The sequence below is a fragment of the Hemitrygon akajei genome, chromosome 1 (assembly GCF_048418815.1).
Source record: "Hemitrygon akajei chromosome 1, sHemAka1.3, whole genome shotgun sequence".
Classification (NCBI taxonomy): domain Eukaryota; kingdom Metazoa; phylum Chordata; class Chondrichthyes; order Myliobatiformes; family Dasyatidae; genus Hemitrygon; species Hemitrygon akajei.
The window spans coordinates 179,055,436-179,077,170 of NC_133124.1; the positions used below are offsets into that span (position 1 = coordinate 179,055,436).

At 59.2% G+C, this 21,735-nt stretch overlaps 1 protein-coding gene across 5 annotated transcripts in view; it reads right to left on the reverse strand.

The window, feature by feature from the left end:
* Positions 1 to 350: 350 nt before the first annotated feature.
* The window catches only part of kmt2bb (lysine (K)-specific methyltransferase 2Bb), a 180,208-nt gene continuing 158,823 nt past the window's right edge, over positions 351 to 21,735 (reverse strand). For all 5 annotated transcript variants that reach the window (XM_073055461.1, XM_073055479.1, XM_073055471.1 and 2 more), the window contains 8 exons: positions 17,918 to 18,030; positions 17,336 to 17,569; positions 8,512 to 8,586; positions 6,937 to 7,111; positions 4,857 to 4,964; positions 4,295 to 4,378; positions 3,916 to 4,045; positions 351 to 1,683 (listed from right to left, as the gene is read on the reverse strand). In XM_073055461.1, coding sequence (XP_072911562.1) covers positions 1,408 to 1,683; positions 3,916 to 4,045; positions 4,295 to 4,378; positions 4,857 to 4,964; positions 6,937 to 7,111; positions 8,512 to 8,586; positions 17,336 to 17,569; positions 17,918 to 18,030 — 1,195 coding nt within the window. In that variant the 3' untranslated portion in view covers positions 351 to 1,407. The remainder of the gene's footprint in view (positions 1,684 to 3,915; positions 4,046 to 4,294; positions 4,379 to 4,856; positions 4,965 to 6,936; positions 7,112 to 8,511; positions 8,587 to 17,335; positions 17,570 to 17,917; positions 18,031 to 21,735) is intronic.

Consider the following 21,735-nt stretch of genomic DNA (forward strand, 5'->3'; position numbering starts at 1 on the left):
TCCCAGTCTCTGTAAACACCTCCAAGCCCTGCACCCCCCTTGCTGTCTGCCTCCCAGCCATGGATCACCGGATTTTGTAGCTGCTGATGAGTGCGAGGGGACCCTCGAGGATCAGAGCTGGTGAAGGGTATGTGCTGCTGATGAGTGCGAGGGGACCCTCGAGGATCAGAGCTGGTGAAGGGTATGTGCTGCTGATGAGTGCGAGGGGACCCTCGAGGATCAGAGCTGGTGAAGGGTATGTGCTGCTGATGAGTGCGAGGGGACCCTCGAGGATCAGAGCTGGTGAAGGGTATGTGCTGCTGATGCTTGGCTCCCGGCAACTTGACTTAGAATCACCACAGCCCAACTCCTTTGTAACTGTGAACAACTTAACATCTTTATTAAGGAAACAATTTCTTAAATAAAAAAGTGCATAGAAAAGAAGGGAGTTTTAGAAATATCTGTACAGGTATGTACAACTTAGAGGAATTTTTTTTTTTTTTTTACACAAAGTTAGAGCAGGTTATTTCCACCCCCCCAACCCGATTCTTAAACTAGAGGGAATTAAACGATTAGGACACTGGGGCAGATGAGGTCTCCCATCGGACCTGGGTCCGGTCACACACAGGGTTTGGTCTGCCCCTTTGTGTGAACGCCCATGACTGCTGCCAAAGTGGCGAGGGGGTGATGTTTGGGAGTATGAGGGAAGGGGTGAGGTTTGGATGCATGCGGGAAGGGCCGATGTGCTCTCTCCCCAACTCTGCGGGATGGTGGGGCACTGGACCGCAGCTATCCAGATTAGAGAGACCCCAGGAGTGGGGCATCAACAGTTTGCTGAGCAAGGGAATGGTAGGGAGCCCCTTAGTGTGTGGAGGGGAGGGGGGAGGGTGCAGAGGAGGATATGCCCAGCACTGCTTACAAAGTGGAGGTTATGTCCCCTGTCCCTTCAACTTGGAGGAAAGAAAGGGGTAAGGGAGCGAACAGGGAATGAGGGGGCATGGGAGGAGGAGGGTGAGGAGATGGCAAGACAGAGAAGGATGAAGGGAAGAAAGAAGAATGAGAAAGAGGAAGGAGGATGAGGGGGTAAGAGTTGGAGGGGAGGGAGGGAGCAAAGAGTAGGTTTGGAGGGAGCGAAGATGAGGGGGAGGATCAAAGAGGATGAAGGAGGGATCAGAGGACGAGGGAGAAGGTGGGAGCAGACATGAGGGGACAGGAGAAGACAGTAGGGAGTGAAAGGGGAGGAAGGGGATGGAGAACGAGAAGGGAGAGGGAGCAGAAAACCCTGAGGAAAAGGCGGGGGGCTGATCTGGCGTCATGGGGAACTTAGAACCGGCGCTCCCTCTGCCTCTGTGAGGGTGTATGGAGGGGAGGGGTGCACCCACCCCTGCCCCTGGTCCCATGGCCGATCCCCACCCTGGCCCCACTCCCTCAGTTGAGGAAGCGGCGACATTTACGAGCCCCGCAGTTGCAGGGCAGCTTGTTACTGGCGTCCTCGATGGGGAACTTGTAGTCGTAGGTGAGCTCCTCGCCCTGGTAGATCCTGCGCATAGCGAAGATGACAATGTGTTTCTGGCCCTCCACGTTGATCACACGCGAATAGCAGTTGGGCTCGCACGAGTGGTTGATGAAGCGGGCAGCGTTTCCATGCATGGTGGCGTCCACTACCTCGAAGTCGTCGATGCGGAACATGTAACAGCCGATCCCCTGAGGGAGAGGGATACAGGAGGAGCGATGGAGGGAGGGTGGGAGAGAGTGAGTGTGAGGGAACAAAAGAGAAAGTGGGAGAAACATGAATGGGAGAAGGCCATCACGAATAAAGTAGGAAGGAACAAGAGGCGGGGGAGGAATAGAATGATAGGGGAGGGGGAGAGAGAGAAAATATTGGGGATGATAAAGCAAGCGAGAGATGGAGGGAAGGAACAAGATAGGAGTAATAGGTAGGGAGGGAACAGAAAAGAGGAATGGGAGGGGCGAAGGGAGGAAAGGAATGAGTGAGTGGTGGAGAAACAGGAGAAAGATGAGAAACGGGGAGCAGGGAGAAGAAATTAAAGAGGATGGGGGAGATAGAGTGAGGGAAGGTGGAGGAATATAGCATGAAAACAGAGCATGGTAAGGTACAGGAATAAAAGTAAGCAGGAGCTAGGCTGTCTGTTAAATAACTTCTTAAACGTCTCTAACGATAGAAACTGGAACTGTGCACGGTGCTCCCGGTGTGGGTCTGACCCAGGGATACAGAGACTGGGACTGTGCACGGTGCTCCCGGTGTGGGTCTGACCCAGGGACACGGAGACTGGAACTGTGCACGGTGCTCCCGGTGTGGGTCTGACCCAGGGACACAGAGAGTGGGACTGTGCACGGTGCTCCCGGTGTGGGTCTGACCCAGGGACACGGAGACTGGAACTGTGCACGGTGCTCCCGGTGTGGGTCTGACCCAGGGATACAGAGACTGGAACTGTGCACGGTGCTCCCGGTGTGGGTCTGACCCAGGGATACAGAGACTGGAACTCTGCACGGTGCTCCCGGTGTGGGTCTGACCCAGGAATACGGAGATTGGAACCGTGCACGGTGCTCCCGGTGTGGGTCTGACCCAGGGATACAGAGACTGGAACTGTGCACGGTGCTCCCGGTGTGGGTCTGACCCAGGGATACAGAGACTGGAACTCTGCACGGTGCTCCCGGTGTGGGTCTGACCCAGGAATACGGAGATTGGAACCGTGCACGGTGCTCCCGGTGTGGGTCTGACCCAGGAATACGGAGATTGGAACCGTGCACGGTGCTCCCGGTGTGGGTCTGACCCAGGAATACGGAGACTGGAACTGTGCACGGTGCTCCCGGTGTGGGTCTGACCCAGGGATGCGGAGACTGGAACTGTGCACGGTGCTCCCGGTGTGGGTCTGACTCAGGGATGCGGAGACTGGAACTGTGTACGGTGCTCCCGGTGTGGGTCTGACCTGGGGATACGGAGACTGGAACTGTGCACGGTGCTCCCGGTGTGGGTCTGACCCAGGGATAGGGAGACTGGAACCGTGCACGGTGCTCCCGGTGTGGGTCTGACTCAGGGACACGGAGACTGGAACCGTGCACGGTGCTCCCGGTGTGGGTCTGACCCAGGGACACGGAGACCGGGACTGTGCACGGTGCTCCCGGTGTGGGTCTGACCCAGGGACACGGAGACCGGGACTGTGCACGGTGCTCCCGGTGTGGGTCTGACCCAGGGACACGGAGACTGGGACTGTGCACGGTGCTCCCGGTGTGGGTCTGACTCAGGGACACGCAGACTGGAACTGTGCACGGTGCTCCCGGTGTGGGTCTGACCCAGGGATACGCAGACTGGAACTGTGCACGGTGCTCCCGGTGTGGGTCTGACCCAGGGACACGCAGACCGGAACTGCACGGTGCTCCCGGTGTGGGTCTGACCCAGGGACACGCAGACCGGAACTGTGCACGGTGCTCCCGGTGTGGGTCTGACCCAGGGACACGGAGACCGGAACTGTGCACTGTGCTCCCGGTGCGGGTCTGACCCAGGGACACGGAGACTGGAACTGTGCACGGTGCTCCCGGTGCGGGTCTGACCCAAGGATACGGAGACCGGGACTGTGCACGGTGCTCCTGGTGTGGGTCTGACCCAGGGACACGGAGACTGGAACTGTGCACGGTGCTCCCGGTGTGGGTCTGACCCAGGGACACGCAGACTGGAACTGTGCACGGTGCTCCCGGTGTGGGTCTGACCAAGGGACACGGAGATTGGAACTATGCACGGTGCTCCAGGTGTGGGTCTGACCCAGGGATACGAAGGTAGGAAATGTTCAGTGTACCCAGTGCTATGAGATTTCTGATAACCCCCAGATTAGTGATTCTCTGCCCAGGAACAGAAGAAGTATCCAGCAGGCTAAAATCCAGACACGTTGCCCACTACAAACACTCAGGATCAGTTACCTTACTGTCGTAGTATTTCTCCCGCTTGTCCGTTAACACCGATCGAATGACAATTCCGGAATATTCTATCACCATCTCGCCTGCATCAATGTTTCTCTTACAGAAGAGACCACGGCCATGGATTGCAGACCTGTGAACAGAAGGGTGTTGTTCAGAAGGTGGGAGGTTGGGAGACAGCTGCGTGGCGTGGCGGGGGGTTGGGAGACGGGGGCAGTGGAGAAAGTGAGATGGGGGGGCGGCATCGAAAGGGAATCAGGAGGTGGAGGGAGCACAGCTTACAAGGAGCATGTCCCTCACAACTGCCTGCCGTGTGTGTTGGGACAGTGGAGGGCAACTGGATCGGTGGGAGGGTGTGGCACGGAAAGAGTCCAGCACTGACCTGTACACACCCACTGCTTCTTTGGAAGTCTTTTTTAAGTGCCGGAACCTCATGGCCATCGGGAGGTCCATGCTAGTCGCACGCCTGTGGATGACAAGGAGATTTAGACCCTCCCGTCTTGCCCGCAGTCTGCAGTGCCCCAGCGTCAAACCGACAGCGGAGTGAGCATCTTTCACTGTAAACCGCGTGGATCCCAGTCTCCCCCACAGCCAGTGGCTCTCTCCAAGCACTCTCTACACTTCAGCCTTGACAACCTTCCTGTCTCTGTGGGGCCACTACACCTCATTCTGTCACCCACTCTGGTCCCCACAACCCTACCTGTCTCTGTGATCACCTCCAGTCCCCACACCCCTCACCGTCTCTTTGATCACCTCCAGTCCCCACACCCTTCCCCGTCTCTTTGATCACCTCGATATCGCTCATGGCCCTACACCCCTCCCCATTTCACAGGGACTGTTTTCACACGGAGAAAGAGTGGGTCACAGACATCACTGGAGTGGTGACTTGTGGAACTAGCACCGTTCCAGAGTAACGGGAATCATGGGCTTGTCCCGTGACGTACCGTGCTGATTTCAGGTGCACTTCGTCCTCCTCCTCATCCACAAATCCGTACTCCGGAAGCTTGCGGTGCCGTGAAGCGAGGAAATTGAACATGTCAAACGTCGACTTCCTAGGATATAGAAACAGAAGGGATTGATCAAAACAGGGCAGACACTTGTAGAACGTAGTGGGTGATGGAAACTACCTGGAATCACAGACCCTGTCACCATGTGGGGGAATCACAGACACAGACCCCGTCCCGTCACCGTGTGGGGAAATCACAGACACAGACCCCGTCCTGTCACCGTGTGGGGGAATCACAGACACAGACCCCGTCCCGTCACCGTGTGTGGAATCACAGACACAGACCCCGTCCCGTCACCGTGTGGGGAATCACAGACACAGACCCTGTCACCATGTGGGGAATCACAGACACAGACCCCGTCCGGTCACCGTGTGGGGAAATCACAGACACAGACCCCGTCCCGTCACCATGTGGGGAATCACAGACAAAGACCCCGTCCGGTCACCGTGTGGGGAAATCACAGACACAGACCCCGTCCTGTCACCGTGTGGGGAATCAGAGACACAGACTCCGTCCCGTCACCGTGTGGGGAATCAGACACAGACCCCGTCCCATCACCGTGTGGGGAATCACAGACACAGACCCCGTCCCGTCACTGTGTGGGGGAAACACAGACACAGACCCCGTCCCGTCACCATGTGGGGGATCACAGACACAGACCCCATCCCGTCACCGTGTGGGGAATCACAGACACAGACCCCGTCCTGTCACCGTGTGGGGGAATCACAGACACAGACCTCGTCCCGTCACTGTGTGGGGGAATCACAGACACAGACCCCGTCCGGTCACCGTGTGGGGAATCACAGACACAGACCCCGTCCGGTCACCGTGTGGGGAATCACAGACACAGACTCCGTCCCCTCACCGTGTGGGGGAATCAGACACAGACCTCGTCCCGTCACCGTGTGGGGAATCACAGACACAGACCCCGTCCCGTCACCGTGTGGAGGTCACAGTCAGAGACCCCGTCCCGTCACCGTGTGGGGGAATCACAGACACAGACCCCGTCCCGTCACCGTGTGGAGGTCACAGACACAGACCCCGTCCCGTCACCGTGTGGGGAATCACAGACACAGACCCCGTCCCGTCACCGTGTGGGGAATCACAGACACAGACCCCGTCCCGTCACCGTGTGGGGAATCACAGACACAGACCCCGTCCCGTCACCGTGTGGGGAATCACAGACACAGACCCCGTCCCGTCACCGTGTGGGGAATCACAGACACAGACCCCGTCCCGTCACCGTGTGGGGAATCACAGACACAGACCCCGTCCCGTCACCTTGTGGGGAATCACAGACACAGACCACGTCCTGTCACCGTGTGGGGGAATCACAGACACAGACCCCGTCCCGTCACCGTGTGGGGGAATCACAGACACAGACCCCGTCCCGTCACCGTGTGGGGAATCACAGACACAGACCCCGTCCCGTCACCGTGTGGGGGAATCACAGACCCAGACCCCGTCCCGTCACCGTGTGAGGGAATCACAGACACAGACCCCGTCCCGTCACCTTGTGGGGAATCACAGACACAGACCACGTCCCGTCACCGTGTGGGGGAATCACAGACACAGACCCCGTCCCGTCACCGTGTGGGGGAATCACAGACAAAGACCCCGTCCCGTCACCGTGTGGGGGAATCACAGACACAGACCCCGTCCCGTCACCGTGTGGGGAATCACAGACACAGACCCCGTCCCGTCACTGTGTGGGGGAATCACAGACACAGACCCCGTCCCGTCACCGTGTGGAGGTCACAGTCAGAGACCCCGTCCCGTCACCGTGTGGGGAATCACAGACACAGACCCTGTCCCGTCACCGTGTGGAGGTCACAGTCAGAGACCCCGTCCCGTCACCGTGTGGGGAATCACAGACACAGACCCCGTCCCGTCACTGTGTGGAGGTCACAGTCAGAGACCCTGTCCCGTCACCGTGTGGAGGTCACAGTCAGAGACCCTGTCCCGTCACCGTGTGGAGGTCACAGTCAGAGACCCCGTCCCGGAGTGTTCCTCATACCTGGACCCCACCTCAGCCCTGACACAGCCGTGAGGGTTGATGGGAAGTTCGTCCACGTCTGCGTGCTTGTGGAACCTGAACTTGTACTTGCGGCAGTTCTTAGCCCCGAGGAGTTGCTCCACTAGAAACAGCACAGCGTCGTGAGTCAGGCCCAGGCACCGGAGCCCACTCATCCCTGCAACACAGCCAGGGGTCTGCCATGAGACCAGGGCAGTGAGGGTGGGAGTGGGAGAGTGTGCCTACCTGTCTCCATAAGACTCAGCGTATCACAAACTCCCACAGAAAGTTCCTGCTTAGTACATCACGGTCTGGTACGGTATTTGAATGTGCAGGAATGCAAGACGCTGCAGAGAGTAGTTGACTCATCACAAATACATCCCTCCCCGCCATCGGTAGCATCACCATGAGGCACTGCCTCTAGAAGGCACCGTTCACTCTCAGATCCCCACCATCCGAGCCACGCCATCTCCTCACAGCGCCCATCGGACAGGAGATACTGGTGCCTGAAGTCCCACATCACCAGGTTCAGGAATAGCTACTTCCCTTCAACCATTCGGTTCCTGAACCAACCAGCACACCCCTAATATCTACCTCATGAAGGGGTCACTGCCTCATCAACGGATCACCTATAGTACTACCACAGATTATCCTAAGAGTTTCTCTAATAATGAATTGTTTCGCAACCTACTTAGTTTGCGGTCCTGTAAAATATGTATTTGGTGTGTGAACTGTCCCTGTCTTTCATTGATTATGTACACGCATGGGACTCAGTCTGGACATGGACAGACTGACAGGGCCAAGGGGGTGTGGGAGGGAGACAGGTCCCTCAGTGAGTAAAGATGAAGGAGGCACAGCATGGCTTGGAAACTCCCTGCTCATCTGTGGTAAGCCAGATGAGAATCCACAGGACCATAAGACAGAAGCAGAATGAGCCTATCGAGTCTAGTTCTCCATTTCATCACGGCTGATTTATCAATCCCATGTTCCTGCCTTCTCCCCATAACCTTCGTCACCCTTATTAATCACCAACATATCGGCCTCTGCTTTAAATATACCCAATGACTTAGCCTCCACAGCCACTTGTAGCAATTAATTCCACTGATTCAACACCCTCTGGCTAAAGAAATTCATTACTGTCCTGAATGGACGTCCTTCCACTCTGAGGCTGTACCCTCTCTGGTCCTAGACTCTCCCACTACTGGAAACATCATCTTCACACCTTTCAGTATTCAACAGGTTTCACTGAGATCTCGTTCATTCTTCTAAATTCCAGCAAGTACAGGCCCAGAGCCACCCAACATTTCTCATACGTGAATGCTTTCACTCCCAGAATCATTCTCGTGAGCCTCTGGACCCTCTTCAATCCCAGTGCATCCTGTCTCAGATAAGGCCCAACTGGTGACATACTCCAGGACAGTCTGACCAATGCCTCAGCATTACATCCCTGCTTTTATGTCTAGTCCTCTCAAATTTAATGCTAACGTTGCATTCAGCGTGCAAGAGGTCGCAGGGTGTGGGTGTGCAAGTCTGCCTGTGCTGTGAGCCTGGGGGTTAACAGTGAAGGCGTTCACCCACCTGCAAAGGAGACGTGCTTGAGGCGGGCGCTGGCGCGAGCTTCCAACACCTTATCCAGCACGGCTTTCCACGCCACTGCACGGGAAGACGGAGAAAGTCATTGGGGGAGTGGCGCAGGTTGGAGGATGTTGCGGGGAGGCATGTGGACACATGCAGACACAAACACAAGGTGCACAGATACATACACAGGCACAAGGAGACAGGAACACACACACGATACAGGCACATAAGGAGGTTGCACAGATACAGCACACAGTAGTGTACAAGCGCATGCGCACACACACACACAAATGTGAGAAGTGAGAAAGTGAGAAGTGGTCATGAGTATCAAGGACAGCGTCAAAAATAAAACAGCACGAAAAGGGAAATCAACATAAAGCATGGAAAAGAGGTTGAAGAAGGATTGGGAATGAGAAGGATGGACAGGATTTCATGGAGGGTGAACAGAAAGGGTCAGTAGAAGTGGTAAGAACACTCCAGTCACATTTTTCCCAAAAGCAAGTGATGCAAGAAGCCATTTCTAGGCACAACCCCTCCAACGGCGTGTGCTCCCTCCTCTTCACTACCCCTCCTGCGGCGTGTGCTCCCTCCTCTTCACTACCCCTCCTGCGGCGTGTGCTCCCTCCTCTTCTCTACCCCTCCTGCGGCGTGTGCTCCCTCCTCTTCACTACCCCTCCCGCGGTGTTTGCTCCCTCCTCTTCACTACCCCTCCCGCTGTGTTTGCCCCCTCCTCTTCACTACCCCTCCCGCTGTGTTTGCCCCCTCCTCTTCACTACCCCTCCCGCTGTGTTTGCCCCCTCCTCTTCACTACCCCTCCCGCTGTGTTTGCCCCCTCCTCTTCACTACCCCTCCCGCTGTGTTTGCTCCCTCCTCTTCACTACCCCTCCCGCGGTGTTTGCCCCCTCCTCTTCACTACCCCTCCCGCGGTGTTTGCCCCCTCCTCTTCACTACCCCTCCCGCGGTGTTTGCCCCCTCCTCTTCACTACCCCTCCCGCAGTGTTTGCCCCCTCCTCTTCATTACCCCTCCCGCTGTGTGTGCTCCCTCCTCTTCACTACCCCTCCCGCGGTGTTTGCTCCCTCCTCTTCACTACCCCTCCCGCGGTGTTTGCTCCCTCCTCTTCACTGCCCCTCCCGCGGTGTGTGCTCCCTCCTCTTCACTACCCCTCCCGCGGTGTTTGCTCCCTCCTCTTCACTACCCCTCCTGCGGTGTGTGCTCCCTCCTCTTCACTACCCCTCCTGCGGCGTGTGCTCCCTCCTCTTCACTACCCCTCCCGCAGTGTTTGCTCCCTCCTCTTCACTGCCCCTCCCGCAGTGTTTGCTCCCTCCTCTTCACTACCCCTCCTGCGGCGTGTGCTCCCTCCTCTTCACTACCCCTCCCGCAGTGTTTGCTCCCTCCTCTTCACTACCCCTCCTGCGGCGTGTGCTCCCTCCTCTTCACTACCCCTCCCGCAGTGTTTGCTCCCTCCTCTTCACTGCCCCTCCCGCAGTGTTTGCTCCCTCCTCTTCACTACCCCTCCTGCGGCGTGTGCTCCCTCCTCTTCACTACCCCTCCCGCAGTGTTTGCTCCCTCCTCTTCACTACCCCTCCCGCAGTGTTTGCTCCCTCCTCTTCACTACCCCTCCCGCAGTGTTTGCCCCCTCCTCTTCACTACCCCTCCTGCGGTGTGCGCTCCCTCCTCTTCACTACCCCTCCCGCGGCGTACGCTCCCTCCTCTTCACTACCCCTCCCGCGGCGTACGCTCCCTCCTCTTCACTGCCCCTCCCGCAGTGTTTGCTCCCTCCTCTTCACTACCCCTCCTGCGGCGTGTGCTCCCTCCTCTTCACTGCCCCTCCCGCAGTGTTTGCTCCCTCCTCTTCACTGCCCCTCCCACGGCGTGTGCCCCCTCCTCTTCACTACCCCTCCTGCGGTGTTTGCCCCCTCCTCTTCACTACCCCTCCCGCTGTGTTTGCCCCCTCCTCTTCACTACCCCTCCTGCGGTGTGTGCTCCCTCCTCTTCACTACCCCTCCTGCGGCGTGTGCTCCCTCCTCTTCACTACCCCTCCCGCAGTGTTTGCTCCCTCCTCTTCACTGCCCCTCCCGCAGTGTTTGCTCCCTCCTCTTCACTACCCCTCCCACGGCGTGTGCCCCCTCCTCTTCACTACCCCTCCTGCGGTGTGTGCTCCCTCCTCTTCACTACCCCTCCTGCGGTGTGTGCTCCCTCCTCTTCACTACCCCTCCTGCGGTGTGTGCTCCCTCCTCTTCACTACCCCTCCTGCGGCGTGTGCTCCCTCCTCTTCACTACCCCTCCCACGGTGTGTGCTCCCTCCTCTTCACTACCCCTCCTGCGGCGTGTGCTCCCTCCTCTTCACTACCCCTCCTGCGGTGTGTGCTCCCTCCTCTTCACTGCCCCTCCCGCAGTGTTTGCTCCCTCCTCTTCACTGCCCCTCCCACGGCGTGTGCCCCCTCCTCTTCACTACCCCTCCTGCGGTGTGCGCTCCCTCCTCTTCACTGCCCCTCCCACGGCGTGTGCCCCCTCCTCTTCACTGCCCCTCCCGCAGTGTTTGCTCCCTCCTCTTCACTACCCCTCCTGCGGCGTGTGCTCCCTCCTCTTCACTACCCCTCCCGCAGTGTTTGCTCCCTCCTCTTCACTACCCCTCCCGCGGCGTGTGCTCCCTCCTCTTCACTACCCCTCCCGCAGTGTTTGCTCCCTCCTCTTCACTACCCCTCCCGCGGCGTGTGCTCCCTCCTCTTCACTACCCCTCCCGCGGCGTGTGCTCCCTCCTCTTCACTACCCCTCCCGCAGTGTGTGCTCCCTCCTCTTCACTACCCCTCCCGCAGTGTTTGCTCCCTCCTCTTCACTACCCCTCCCGCAGTGTTTGCCCCCTCCTCTTCACTACCCCTCCCGCGGTGTTTGCCCCCTCCTCTTCACTGCCCCTCCCGCAGTGTTTGCTCCCTCCTCTTCACTGCCGCTCCCACGGCGTGTGCCCCCTCCTCTTCACTACCCCTCCTGCGGTGTGTGCTCCCTCCTCTTCACTGCCCCTCCCACGGCGTGTGCCCCCTCCTCTTCACTACCCCTCCTGCGGTGTGCGCTCCCTCCTCTTCACTGCCCCTCCCGCAGTGTTTGCTCCCTCCTCTTCACTACCCCTCCTGCGGTGTGTGCCCCCTCCTCTTCACTACCCCTCCCGCAGTGTTTGCTCCCTCCTCTTCACTACCCCTCCCGCGGTGTTTGCTCCCTCCTCTTCACTACCCCTCCTGCGGTGTGTGCTCCCTCCTCTTCACTACCCCTCCTGCGGTGTGTGCCCCCTCCTCTTCACTACCCCTCCTGCGGTGTTTGCTCCCTCCTCTTCACTACCCCTCCCGCAGTGTTTGCTCCCTCCTCTTCACTACCCCTCCTGCGGTGTGTGCTCCCTCCTCTTCACTACCCCTCCTGCGGTGTTTGCTCCCTCCTCTTCACTACCCCTCCTGCGGTGTGTGCCCCCTCCTCTTCACTACCCCTCCTGCGGTGTTTGCTCCCTCCTCTTCACTACCCCTCCTGCGGTGTGCGCTCCCTCCTCTTCACTACCCCTCCCGCGGCGTACGCTCCCTCCTCTTCACTGCCCCTCCCGCAGTGTGTGCTCCCTCCTCTTCACTGCCCCTCCCACGGCGTGTGCCCCCTCCTCTTCACTACCCCTCCTGTAGTGTTTGCTCCCTCCTCTTCACTACCCCTCCTGCGGTGTGTGCTCCCTCCTCTTCACTACCCCTCCTGCGGCGTGTGCTCCCTCCTCTTCACTACCCCTCCCGCAGTGTTTGCTCCCTCCTCTTCACTGCCCCTCCCGCAGTGTTTGCTCCCTCCTCTTCACTACCCCTCCTGCGGCGTGTGCTCCCTCCTCTTCACTACCCCTCCCGCAGTGTTTGCTCCCTCCTCTTCACTGCCCCTCCCACGGCGTGTGCCCCCTCCTCTTCACTACCCCTCCTGCGGTGTGCGCTCCCTCCTCTTCACTGCCCCTCCCACGGCGTGTGCCCCCTCCTCTTCACTACCCCTCCTGTAGTGTTTGCTCCCTCCTCTTCACTACCCCTCCTGCGGCGTGTGCTCCCTCCTCTTCACTACCCCTCCCGCAGTGTTTGCTCCCTCCTCTTCACTGCCCCTCCCGCAGTGTTTGCTCCCTCCTCTTCACTACCCCTCCTGCGGCGTGTGCTCCCTCCTCTTCACTACCCCTCCCGCAGTGTTTGCTCCCTCCTCTTCACTACCCCTCCCGCAGTGTTTGCTCCCTCCTCTTCACTACCCCTCCCGCAGTGTTTGCCCCCTCCTCTTCACTACCCCTCCTGCGGTGTGCGCTCCCTCCTCTTCACTACCCCTCCCGCGGCGTACGCTCCCTCCTCTTCACTACCCCTCCCGCGGCGTACGCTCCCTCCTCTTCACTGCCCCTCCCGCTGTGTGTGCTCCCTCCTCTTCACTGCCCCTCCCGCGGCGTACGCTCCCTCCTCTTCACTGCCCCTCCCACGGCGTACGCTCCCTCCTCTTCACTGCCCCTCCCGCAGTGTTTGCTCCCTCCTCTTCACTACCCCTCCTGCGGCGTGTGCTCCCTCCTCTTCACTGCCCCTCCCGCAGTGTTTGCTCCCTCCTCTTCACTGCCCCTCCCACGGCGTGTGCCCCCTCCTCTTCACTACCCCTCCTGCGGTGTTTGCCCCCTCCTCTTCGCTACCCCTCCCGCTGTGTTTGCCCCCTCCTCTTCACTACCCCTCCTGCGGTGTGTGCTCCCTCCTCTTCACTACCCCTCCTGCGGCGTGTGCTCCCTCCTCTTCACTACCCCTCCCGCAGTGTTTGCTCCCTCCTCTTCACTGCCCCTCCCGCAGTGTTTGCTCCCTCCTCTTCACTACCCCTCCCACGGCGTGTGCCCCCTCCTCTTCACTACCCCTCCTGCGGTGTGTGCTCCCTCCTCTTCACTACCCCTCCTGCGGTGTGTGCTCCCTCCTCTTCACTACCCCTCCTGCGGTGTGTGCTCCCTCCTCTTCACTACCCCTCCTGCGGCGTGTGCTCCCTCCTCTTCACTACCCCTCCCACGGTGTGTGCTCCCTCCTCTTCACTACCCCTCCTGCGGCGTGTGCTCCCTCCTCTTCACTACCCCTCCTGCGGTGTGTGCTCCCTCCTCTTCACTGCCCCTCCCGCAGTGTTTGCTCCCTCCTCTTCACTGCCCCTCCCACGGCGTGTGCCCCCTCCTCTTCACTACCCCTCCTGCGGTGTGCGCTCCCTCCTCTTCACTGCCCCTCCCACGGCGTGTGCCCCCTCCTCTTCACTGCCCCTCCCGCAGTGTTTGCTCCCTCCTCTTCACTACCCCTCCTGCGGCGTGTGCTCCCTCCTCTTCACTACCCCTCCCGCAGTGTTTGCTCCCTCCTCTTCACTACCCCTCCCGCGGCGTGTGCTCCCTCCTCTTCACTACCCCTCCCGCAGTGTTTGCTCCCTCCTCTTCACTACCCCTCCCGCGGCGTGTGCTCCCTCCTCTTCACTACCCCTCCCGCGGCGTGTGCTCCCTCCTCTTCACTACCCCTCCCGCAGTGTGTGCTCCCTCCTCTTCACTACCCCTCCCGCAGTGTTTGCTCCCTCCTCTTCACTACCCCTCCCGCAGTGTTTGCCCCCTCCTCTTCACTACCCCTCCCGCGGTGTTTGCCCCCTCCTCTTCACTGCCCCTCCCGCAGTGTTTGCTCCCTCCTCTTCACTGCCGCTCCCACGGCGTGTGCCCCCTCCTCTTCACTACCCCTCCTGCGGTGTGTGCTCCCTCCTCTTCACTGCCCCTCCCACGGCGTGTGCCCCCTCCTCTTCACTACCCCTCCTGCGGTGTGCGCTCCCTCCTCTTCACTGCCCCTCCCGCAGTGTTTGCTCCCTCCTCTTCACTACCCCTCCTGCGGTGTGTGCCCCCTCCTCTTCACTACCCCTCCCGCAGTGTTTGCTCCCTCCTCTTCACTACCCCTCCCGCGGTGTTTGCTCCCTCCTCTTCACTACCCCTCCTGCGGTGTGTGCTCCCTCCTCTTCACTACCCCTCCTGCGGTGTGTGCCCCCTCCTCTTCACTACCCCTCCTGCGGTGTTTGCTCCCTCCTCTTCACTACCCCTCCCGCAGTGTTTGCTCCCTCCTCTTCACTACCCCTCCTGCGGTGTGTGCTCCCTCCTCTTCACTACCCCTCCTGCGGTGTTTGCTCCCTCCTCTTCACTACCCCTCCTGCGGTGTGTGCCCCCTCCTCTTCACTACCCCTCCTGCGGTGTTTGCTCCCTCCTCTTCACTACCCCTCCTGCGGTGTGCGCTCCCTCCTCTTCACTACCCCTCCCGCGGCGTACGCTCCCTCCTCTTCACTACCCCTCCCGCGGCGTACGCTCCCTCCTCTTCACTGCCCCTCCCGCAGTGTGTGCTCCCTCCTCTTCACTGCCCCTCCCACGGCGTACGCTCCCTCCTCTTCACTGCCCCTCCCGCAGTGTTTGCTCCCTCCTCTTCACTACCCCTCCTGCGGCGTGTGCTCCCTCCTCTTCACTGCCCCTCCCGCAGTGTTTGCTCCCTCCTCTTCACTGCCCCTCCCACGGCGTGTGCCCCCTCCTCTTCACTACCCCTCCTGCGGTGTGCGCTCCCTCCTCTTCACTGCCCCTCCCGCAGTGTTTGCTCCCTCCTCTTCACTGCCCCTCCTGCAGTGTTTGCCCCCTCCTCTTCACTACCCCTCCCACGGCGTGCGCTCCCTCCTCTTCACTGCCCCTCCTGCAGTGTTTGCTCCCTCCTCTTCACTACCCCTCCTGCGGCGTGTGCTCCCTCCTCTTCACTACCCCTCCTGCAGTGTTTGCCCCCTCCTCTTCACTACCCCTCCCACGGCGTGTGCTCCCTCCTCTTCACTACCCCTCCTGTAGTGTTTGCTCCCTCCTCTTCACTACCCCTCCTGCAGTGTTTGCTCCCTCCTCTTCACTACCCCTCCTGCGGCGTGTGCTCCCTCCTCTTCACTGCCCCTCCCGCAGTGTTTGCTCCCTCCTCTTCACTGCCCCTCCCACGGCGTGTGCCCCCTCCTCTTCACTACCCCTCCTGCGGTGTGCGCTCCCTCCTCTTCACTGCCCCTCCCGCAGTGTTTGCTCCCTCCTCTTCACTGCCCCTCCTGCAGTGTTTGCCCCCTCCTCTTCACTACCCCTCCCACGGCGTGCGCTCCCTCCTCTTCACTGCCCCTCCTGCAGTGTTTGCTCCCTCCTCTTCACTACCCCTCCTGCGGCGTGTGCTCCCTCCTCTTCACTACCCCTCCTGCAGTGTTTGCCCCCTCCTCTTCACTACCCCTCCCACGGCGTGTGCTCCCTCCTCTTCACTACCCCTCCTGTAGTGTTTGCTCCCTCCTCTTCACTACCCCTCCTGCAGTGTTTGCTCCCTCCTCTTCACTACCCCTCCTGCGGCGTGTGCTCCCTCCTCTTCACTGCCCCTCCCGCAGTGTTTGCTCCCTCCTCTTCACTACCCTTCCCACGGTGTGTGCTCCCTCCTCTTCACTACCCCTCCCACGGTGTGTGCTCCCTCCTCTTCACTACCCCTCCCACGGTGTGTGCTCCCTCCTCTTCACTACCCCTCCCGCAGTGTTTGCTCCCTCCTCTTCACTACCCCTCCCGCAGTGTTTGCTCCCTCCTCTTCACTACCCCTCCCGCAGTGTTTGCTCCCTCCTCTTCACTACCCCTCCCGCAGTGTGTGCTCCCTCCTCTTCACTACCCCTCCCGCAGTGTGTGCTCCCTCCTCTTCACTACCCCTCCCGCGGCGTGTGCTCCCTCCTCTTCACTACCCCTCCTGCAGTGTTTGCCCCCTCCTCTTCACTACCCCTCCCACGGCGTGTGCTCCCTCCTCTTCACTACCCCTCCTGTAGTGTTTGCTCCCTCCTCTTCACTACCCCTCCTGCAGTGTTTGCTCCCTCCTCTTCACTACCCCTCCTGCGGCGTGTGCTCCCTCCTCTTCACTACCCTTCCCACGGTGTGTGCTCCCTCCTCTTCACTACCCCCCCACGGTGTGTGCTCCCTCCTCTTCACTACCCCTCCCGCAGTGTTTGCTCCCTCCTCTTCACTACCCCTCCCGCAGTGTGTGCTCCCTCCTCTTCACTACCCCTCCCGCAGTGTGTGCTCCCTCCTCTTCACTACCCCTCCCGCGGCGTGTGCTCCCTCCTCTTCACTACCCCTCCCGTGGTGTTTGCCCCCTCCTCTTCACTACCCCTCCCGCGGTGTGTGCTCCCTCCTCTTCACTACCCCTCCTGCAGCATGTGCTCCCTCCTCTTCACTACCCCTCCTGCGGTGTGCGCTCCCTCCTCTTCACTACCCCTCCTGCAGTGTTTGCTCCCTCCTCTTCACTACCCCTCCTGCAGCATGTGCTCCCTCCTCTTCACTACCCCTCCCGCAGTGTGTGCTCCCTCCTCTTCACTACCCCTCCCGCGGCGTGTGCTCCCTCCTCTTCACTACCCCTCCCGTGGTGTTTGCCCCCTCCTCTTCACTACCCCTCCCGCGGTGTGTGCTCCCTCCTCTTCACTACCCCTCCTGCAGTGTTTGCTCCCTCCTCTTCACTACCCCCCCTGCAGCATGTGCTCCCTCCTCTTCACTACCCCTCCTGCGGTGTGCGCTCCCTCCTCTTCACTACCCCTCCTGCAGTGTTTGCTCCCTCCTCTTCACTACCCCTCCTGCAGCATGTGCTCCCTCCTCTTCACTGCCCCTCCCGCAGTGTTTGCTCCCTCCTCTTCACTACCCCTCCTGCGGTGTGCGCTCCCTCCTCTTCACTGCCCCTCCCGCACTGTTTGCTCCCTCCTCTTCACTGCCCCTCCCGCGGCATACGCTTCCTCTTCGCCAACCATCCCACAGTGACCCACAGGCAGACATCCGCTCACCATCGATGCTGTCAGCCGAGACTGCAAACCCGTCGTCGCTGGTGATCTCAAACCGCAAATGTGGCCCGTGTCTCCGCTGTGGCTCCGTCTCCTGCCAGTTCTCCTTGTCCTTCTCATCTTCGTCCTCTTCTTCCTCATCATCCTCGTCGTCCTCATCCTCCTCCTCGTCTTCCTCCTCTTCCTCCTTATGGCAATAGGAGGGCAGGTATTCCTCGTCCGAGCTCAAATCAGTGGCTGGGAAGAGGACGATGGGGTGAGGGGAGTAGTGTGGAGGCTGAAGGGTTCACAGAAACGAGCAGGGGAATGGAGGCTGGAGGGGGTCAGAGACAGGGAGGGATGTAGGGGTTGGAAGGGTTTCACAGAGACGGACCCTGTAGAGGCTGGAGTGGTTCACCAACTGGGAGGTGTGCAGAGTCAGAGAAATTGGAGAGATTGGGAATGTGGGGGTTTGAGAGGGTCACCGAGACAGGGGAGTGCCTGTGGGGAGGTGGGGGGGGGGGGTTACAGAGACAGGGAGGGGTACCCCTGCTGGCATGCAGATATTTAACCTCACCCCCCAACCCACACTCCTACTAGGCTGACCTGTGCGACGCCAGACCCTGGGTGGGCTGCGGCGGTTGCCAAGACGAGCAGTGGCGTCCTGCATCGGTAAGATATCTCGCAGTGGCGCTGCCGGCTCCTGGCTCTGCTGTAACCTGGGGCAGGGAGAGGGAGTGAGTGCACTGCAGGACTCCATAGACACACCGACCCTCACTGGGGACCAGTCACTTACATGAACACAGACCCTCAGTATTGATAGATCTAACACACACACACACTCACACTGGGGTCAGGTCTTACACACCTGGGGGTGTGCAACGCTGGCAGTGACAGAGAAGCCCCCTCGATTGGATACCCCCCAAATACTCCCTCCCTCCAATGCTGGCTCACAGTGTACTTTGTGTAGAGAATGCACTGCAGTTACTTGTCCATACAGACCCGCTCCACCCTCTCATGTCTCCTATCCCCTACACCCCTCCCAATCTCTGTGACTCTCACTGGCCTACAGTGGTACCTTTCTATCTTCTCCTCTCTCGTCTCCTACACCCCTCCCAATCTCTGTGACTCTCACTGGCCTACAGTGGTACCTTTCTATCTTCTCCTCTCTCGTCTCCTACACCCCTCCCAATCTCTGTGACTCTCACTGGCCTACAGTGGTACCTTTCTATCTTCTCCTCTCTCGTCCCCTACACCCCTCCCAATCTCTGTGACTCTCACTGGCCTACAGTGGTACCTTTCTATCTTCTCCTCTCTCGTCTCCTACACCCCTCCCAATCTCTGTGACTCTCACTGGCCTACAGTGGTACCTTTCTATCTTCTCCTCTCTCGTCTCCTACACCCCTCCCAATCTCTGTGACTCTCACTGGCCTACAGTGGTACCTTTCTATCTTCTCCTCTCTCGTCCCCTACACCCCTCCCAATCTCTGTGACTCTCACTGGCCTACAGTGGTACCTTTCTATCTTCTCCTCTCTCGTCTCCTACACCCCTCCCAATCTCTGTGACTCTCACTGGCCTACAGTGGTACCTTTCTATCTTCTCCTCTCTCGTCTCCTACACCCCTCCCAATCTCTGTGACTCTCACTGGCCTACAGTGGTACCTTTCTATCTTCTCCTCTCTCGTCTCCTACACCCCTCCCAATCTCTGTGACTCTCACTGGCCTACAGTGGTACCTTTCTATCTTCTCCTCTCTCGTCTCCTACACCCCTCCCAATCTCTGTGACTCTCACTGGCCTACAGTGGTACCTTTCTATCTTCTCCTCTCTCGTCTCCTACACCCCTCCCAATCTCTGTGACTCTCACTGGCCTACAGTGGTACCTTTCTATCTTCTCCTCTCTCGTCTCCTACACCCCTCCCAATCTCTGTGACTCTCACTGGCCTACAGTGGTACCTTTCTATCTTCTCCTCTCTCGTCTCCTACACCCCTCCCAATCTCTGTGACTCTCACTGGCCTACAGTGGTACCTTTCTATCTTCTCCTCTCTCGTCTCCTACACCCCTCCCAATCTCTGTGACTCTCACTGGCCTACAGTGGTACCTTTCTATCTTCTCCTCTCTCGTCTCCTACACCCCTCCCAATCTCTGTGACTCTCACTGGCCTACAGTGGTACCTTTCTATCTTCTCCTCTCTCGTCTCCTACACCCCTCCCAATCTCTGTGACTCTCACTGGCCTACAGTGGTACCTTTCTATCTTCTCCTCTCTCGTCTCCTACACCCCTCCCAATCTCTGTGACTCTCACTGGCCTACAGTGGTACCTTTCTATCTTCTCCTCTCTCGTCTCCTACACCCCTCCCAATCTCTGTGACTCTCACTGGCCTACAGTGGTACCTTTCTATCTTCTCCTCTCTCGTCTCCTACACCCCTCCCAATCTCTGTGACTCTCACTGGCCTACAGTGGTACCTTTCTATCTTCTCCTCTCTCGTCTCCTACACCCCTCCCAATCTCTGTGACTCTCACTGGCCTACAGTGGTACCTTTCTATCTTCTCCTCTCTCGTCTCCTACACCCCTCCCAATCTCTGTGACTCTCACTGGCCTACAGTGGTACCTTTCTATCTTCTCCTCTCTCGTCTCCTACACCCCTCCCAATCTCTGTGACTCTCACTGGCCTACAGTGGTACCTTTCTATCTTCTCCTCTCTCGTCTCCTACACCCCTCCCAATCTCTGTGACTCTCACTGGCCTACAGTGGTACCTTTCTATCTTCTCCTCTCTCGTCTCCTACACCCCTCCCAATCTCTGTGACTCTCACTGGCCTACAGTGGTACCTTTCTATCTTCTCCTCTCTCGTCTCCTACACCCCTCCCAATCTCTGTGACTCTCACTGGCCTACAGTGGTACCTTTCTATCTTCTCCTCTCTCGTCTCCTACACCCCTCCCAATCTCTGTGACTCTCACTGGCCTACAGTGGTACCTTTCTATCTTCTCCTCTCTCGTCTCCTACACCCCTCCCCATCACTGCAACTTTCACCAGACCGTGGCAGACCCTTTCCATCCTCTACCGTCCCTTATGCCCCTCCCCATCTCTGTGACTCTCATCAGCCCATGGCAGCCCCTCTTCCATCCCCTATACCCCTCCCTGGCTCTGTATCTCTCTCCGGTCCACAGCAGCCCCTCTTCCATCCCCTATACCCCTCCCTGGCTCTGTATCTCTCTCCGGTCCACAGCAGCCCCTCTTCCATCCCCTATACCCCTCCGCAGCTCTGTATCTCTCTCCGGTCCACAGCAGCCCCTCTTCCATCCCCTATACCCCTCCGCAGCTCTGTATCTCTCTCCGGTCCACAGCAGCCCCTCTTCCATCCCCTATACCCCTCCGCAGCTCTGTATCTCTCTCCGGTCCACAGCAGCCCCTCTTCCATCCCCTATACCCCTCCCTGGCTCTGTATCTCTCTCCGGTCCACAGCAGCCCCTCTTCCATCCTCTATACCCCTCCCTGGCTCTGTATCTCTCTCCAGTCCACAGCAGCCCCTCTTCCATCCCCTATACCCCTCCCTGGCTCTGTATCTCTCTCCGGTCCACAGCAGCCCCTCTTCCATCCTCTATACCCCACCCTGGCTCTGTATCTCTCTCCGGTCCACAGCAGCCCCTCTTCCATCCCCTATACCCCTCCCTGGCTCTGTATCTCTCTCCGGTCCACAGCAGCCCCTCTTCCATCCCCTATACCCCTCCGCAGCTCTGTATCTCTCTCCGGTCCACAGCAGCCCCTCTTCCATCCCCTATACCCCTCCGCAGCTCTGTATCTCTCTCCGGTCCACAGCAGCCCCTCTTCCATCCCCTATACCCCTCCGCAGCTCTGTATCTCTCTCCGGTCCACAGCAGCCCCTCTTCCATCCCCTATACCCCTCCGCAGCTCTGTATCTCTCTCCGGTCCACAGCAGCCCCTCTTCCATCCCCTATACCCCTCCGCAGCTCTGTATCTCTCTCCGGTCCACAGCAGCCCCTCTTCCATCCCCTATACCCTTCCGCAGCTCTGTATCTCTCTCCGGTCCACAGCAGCCCCTCTTCCATCCCCTATACCCCTCCGCAGCTCTGTATCTCTCTCCGGTCCACAGCAGCCCCTCTTCCATCCCCTATACCCCTCCGCAGCTCTGTATCTCTCTCCGGTCCACAGCAGCCCCTCTTCCATCCCCTATACCCCTCCGCAGCTCTGTATCTCTCTCCGGTCCACAGCAGCCCCTCTTCCATCCCCTATACCCCTCCGCAGCTCTGTATCTCTCTCCGGTCCACAGCAGCCCCTCTCCACGCTCTCCATCTCTGCAACGCTCACCGGCTTCAGCGTACATTGTCTAGTGAACATACTGCAGGCTAGTCCGACAGCCCCTCTCTCCGCCCATAACAATGGGGGTAGCATCGGCCAAGGCT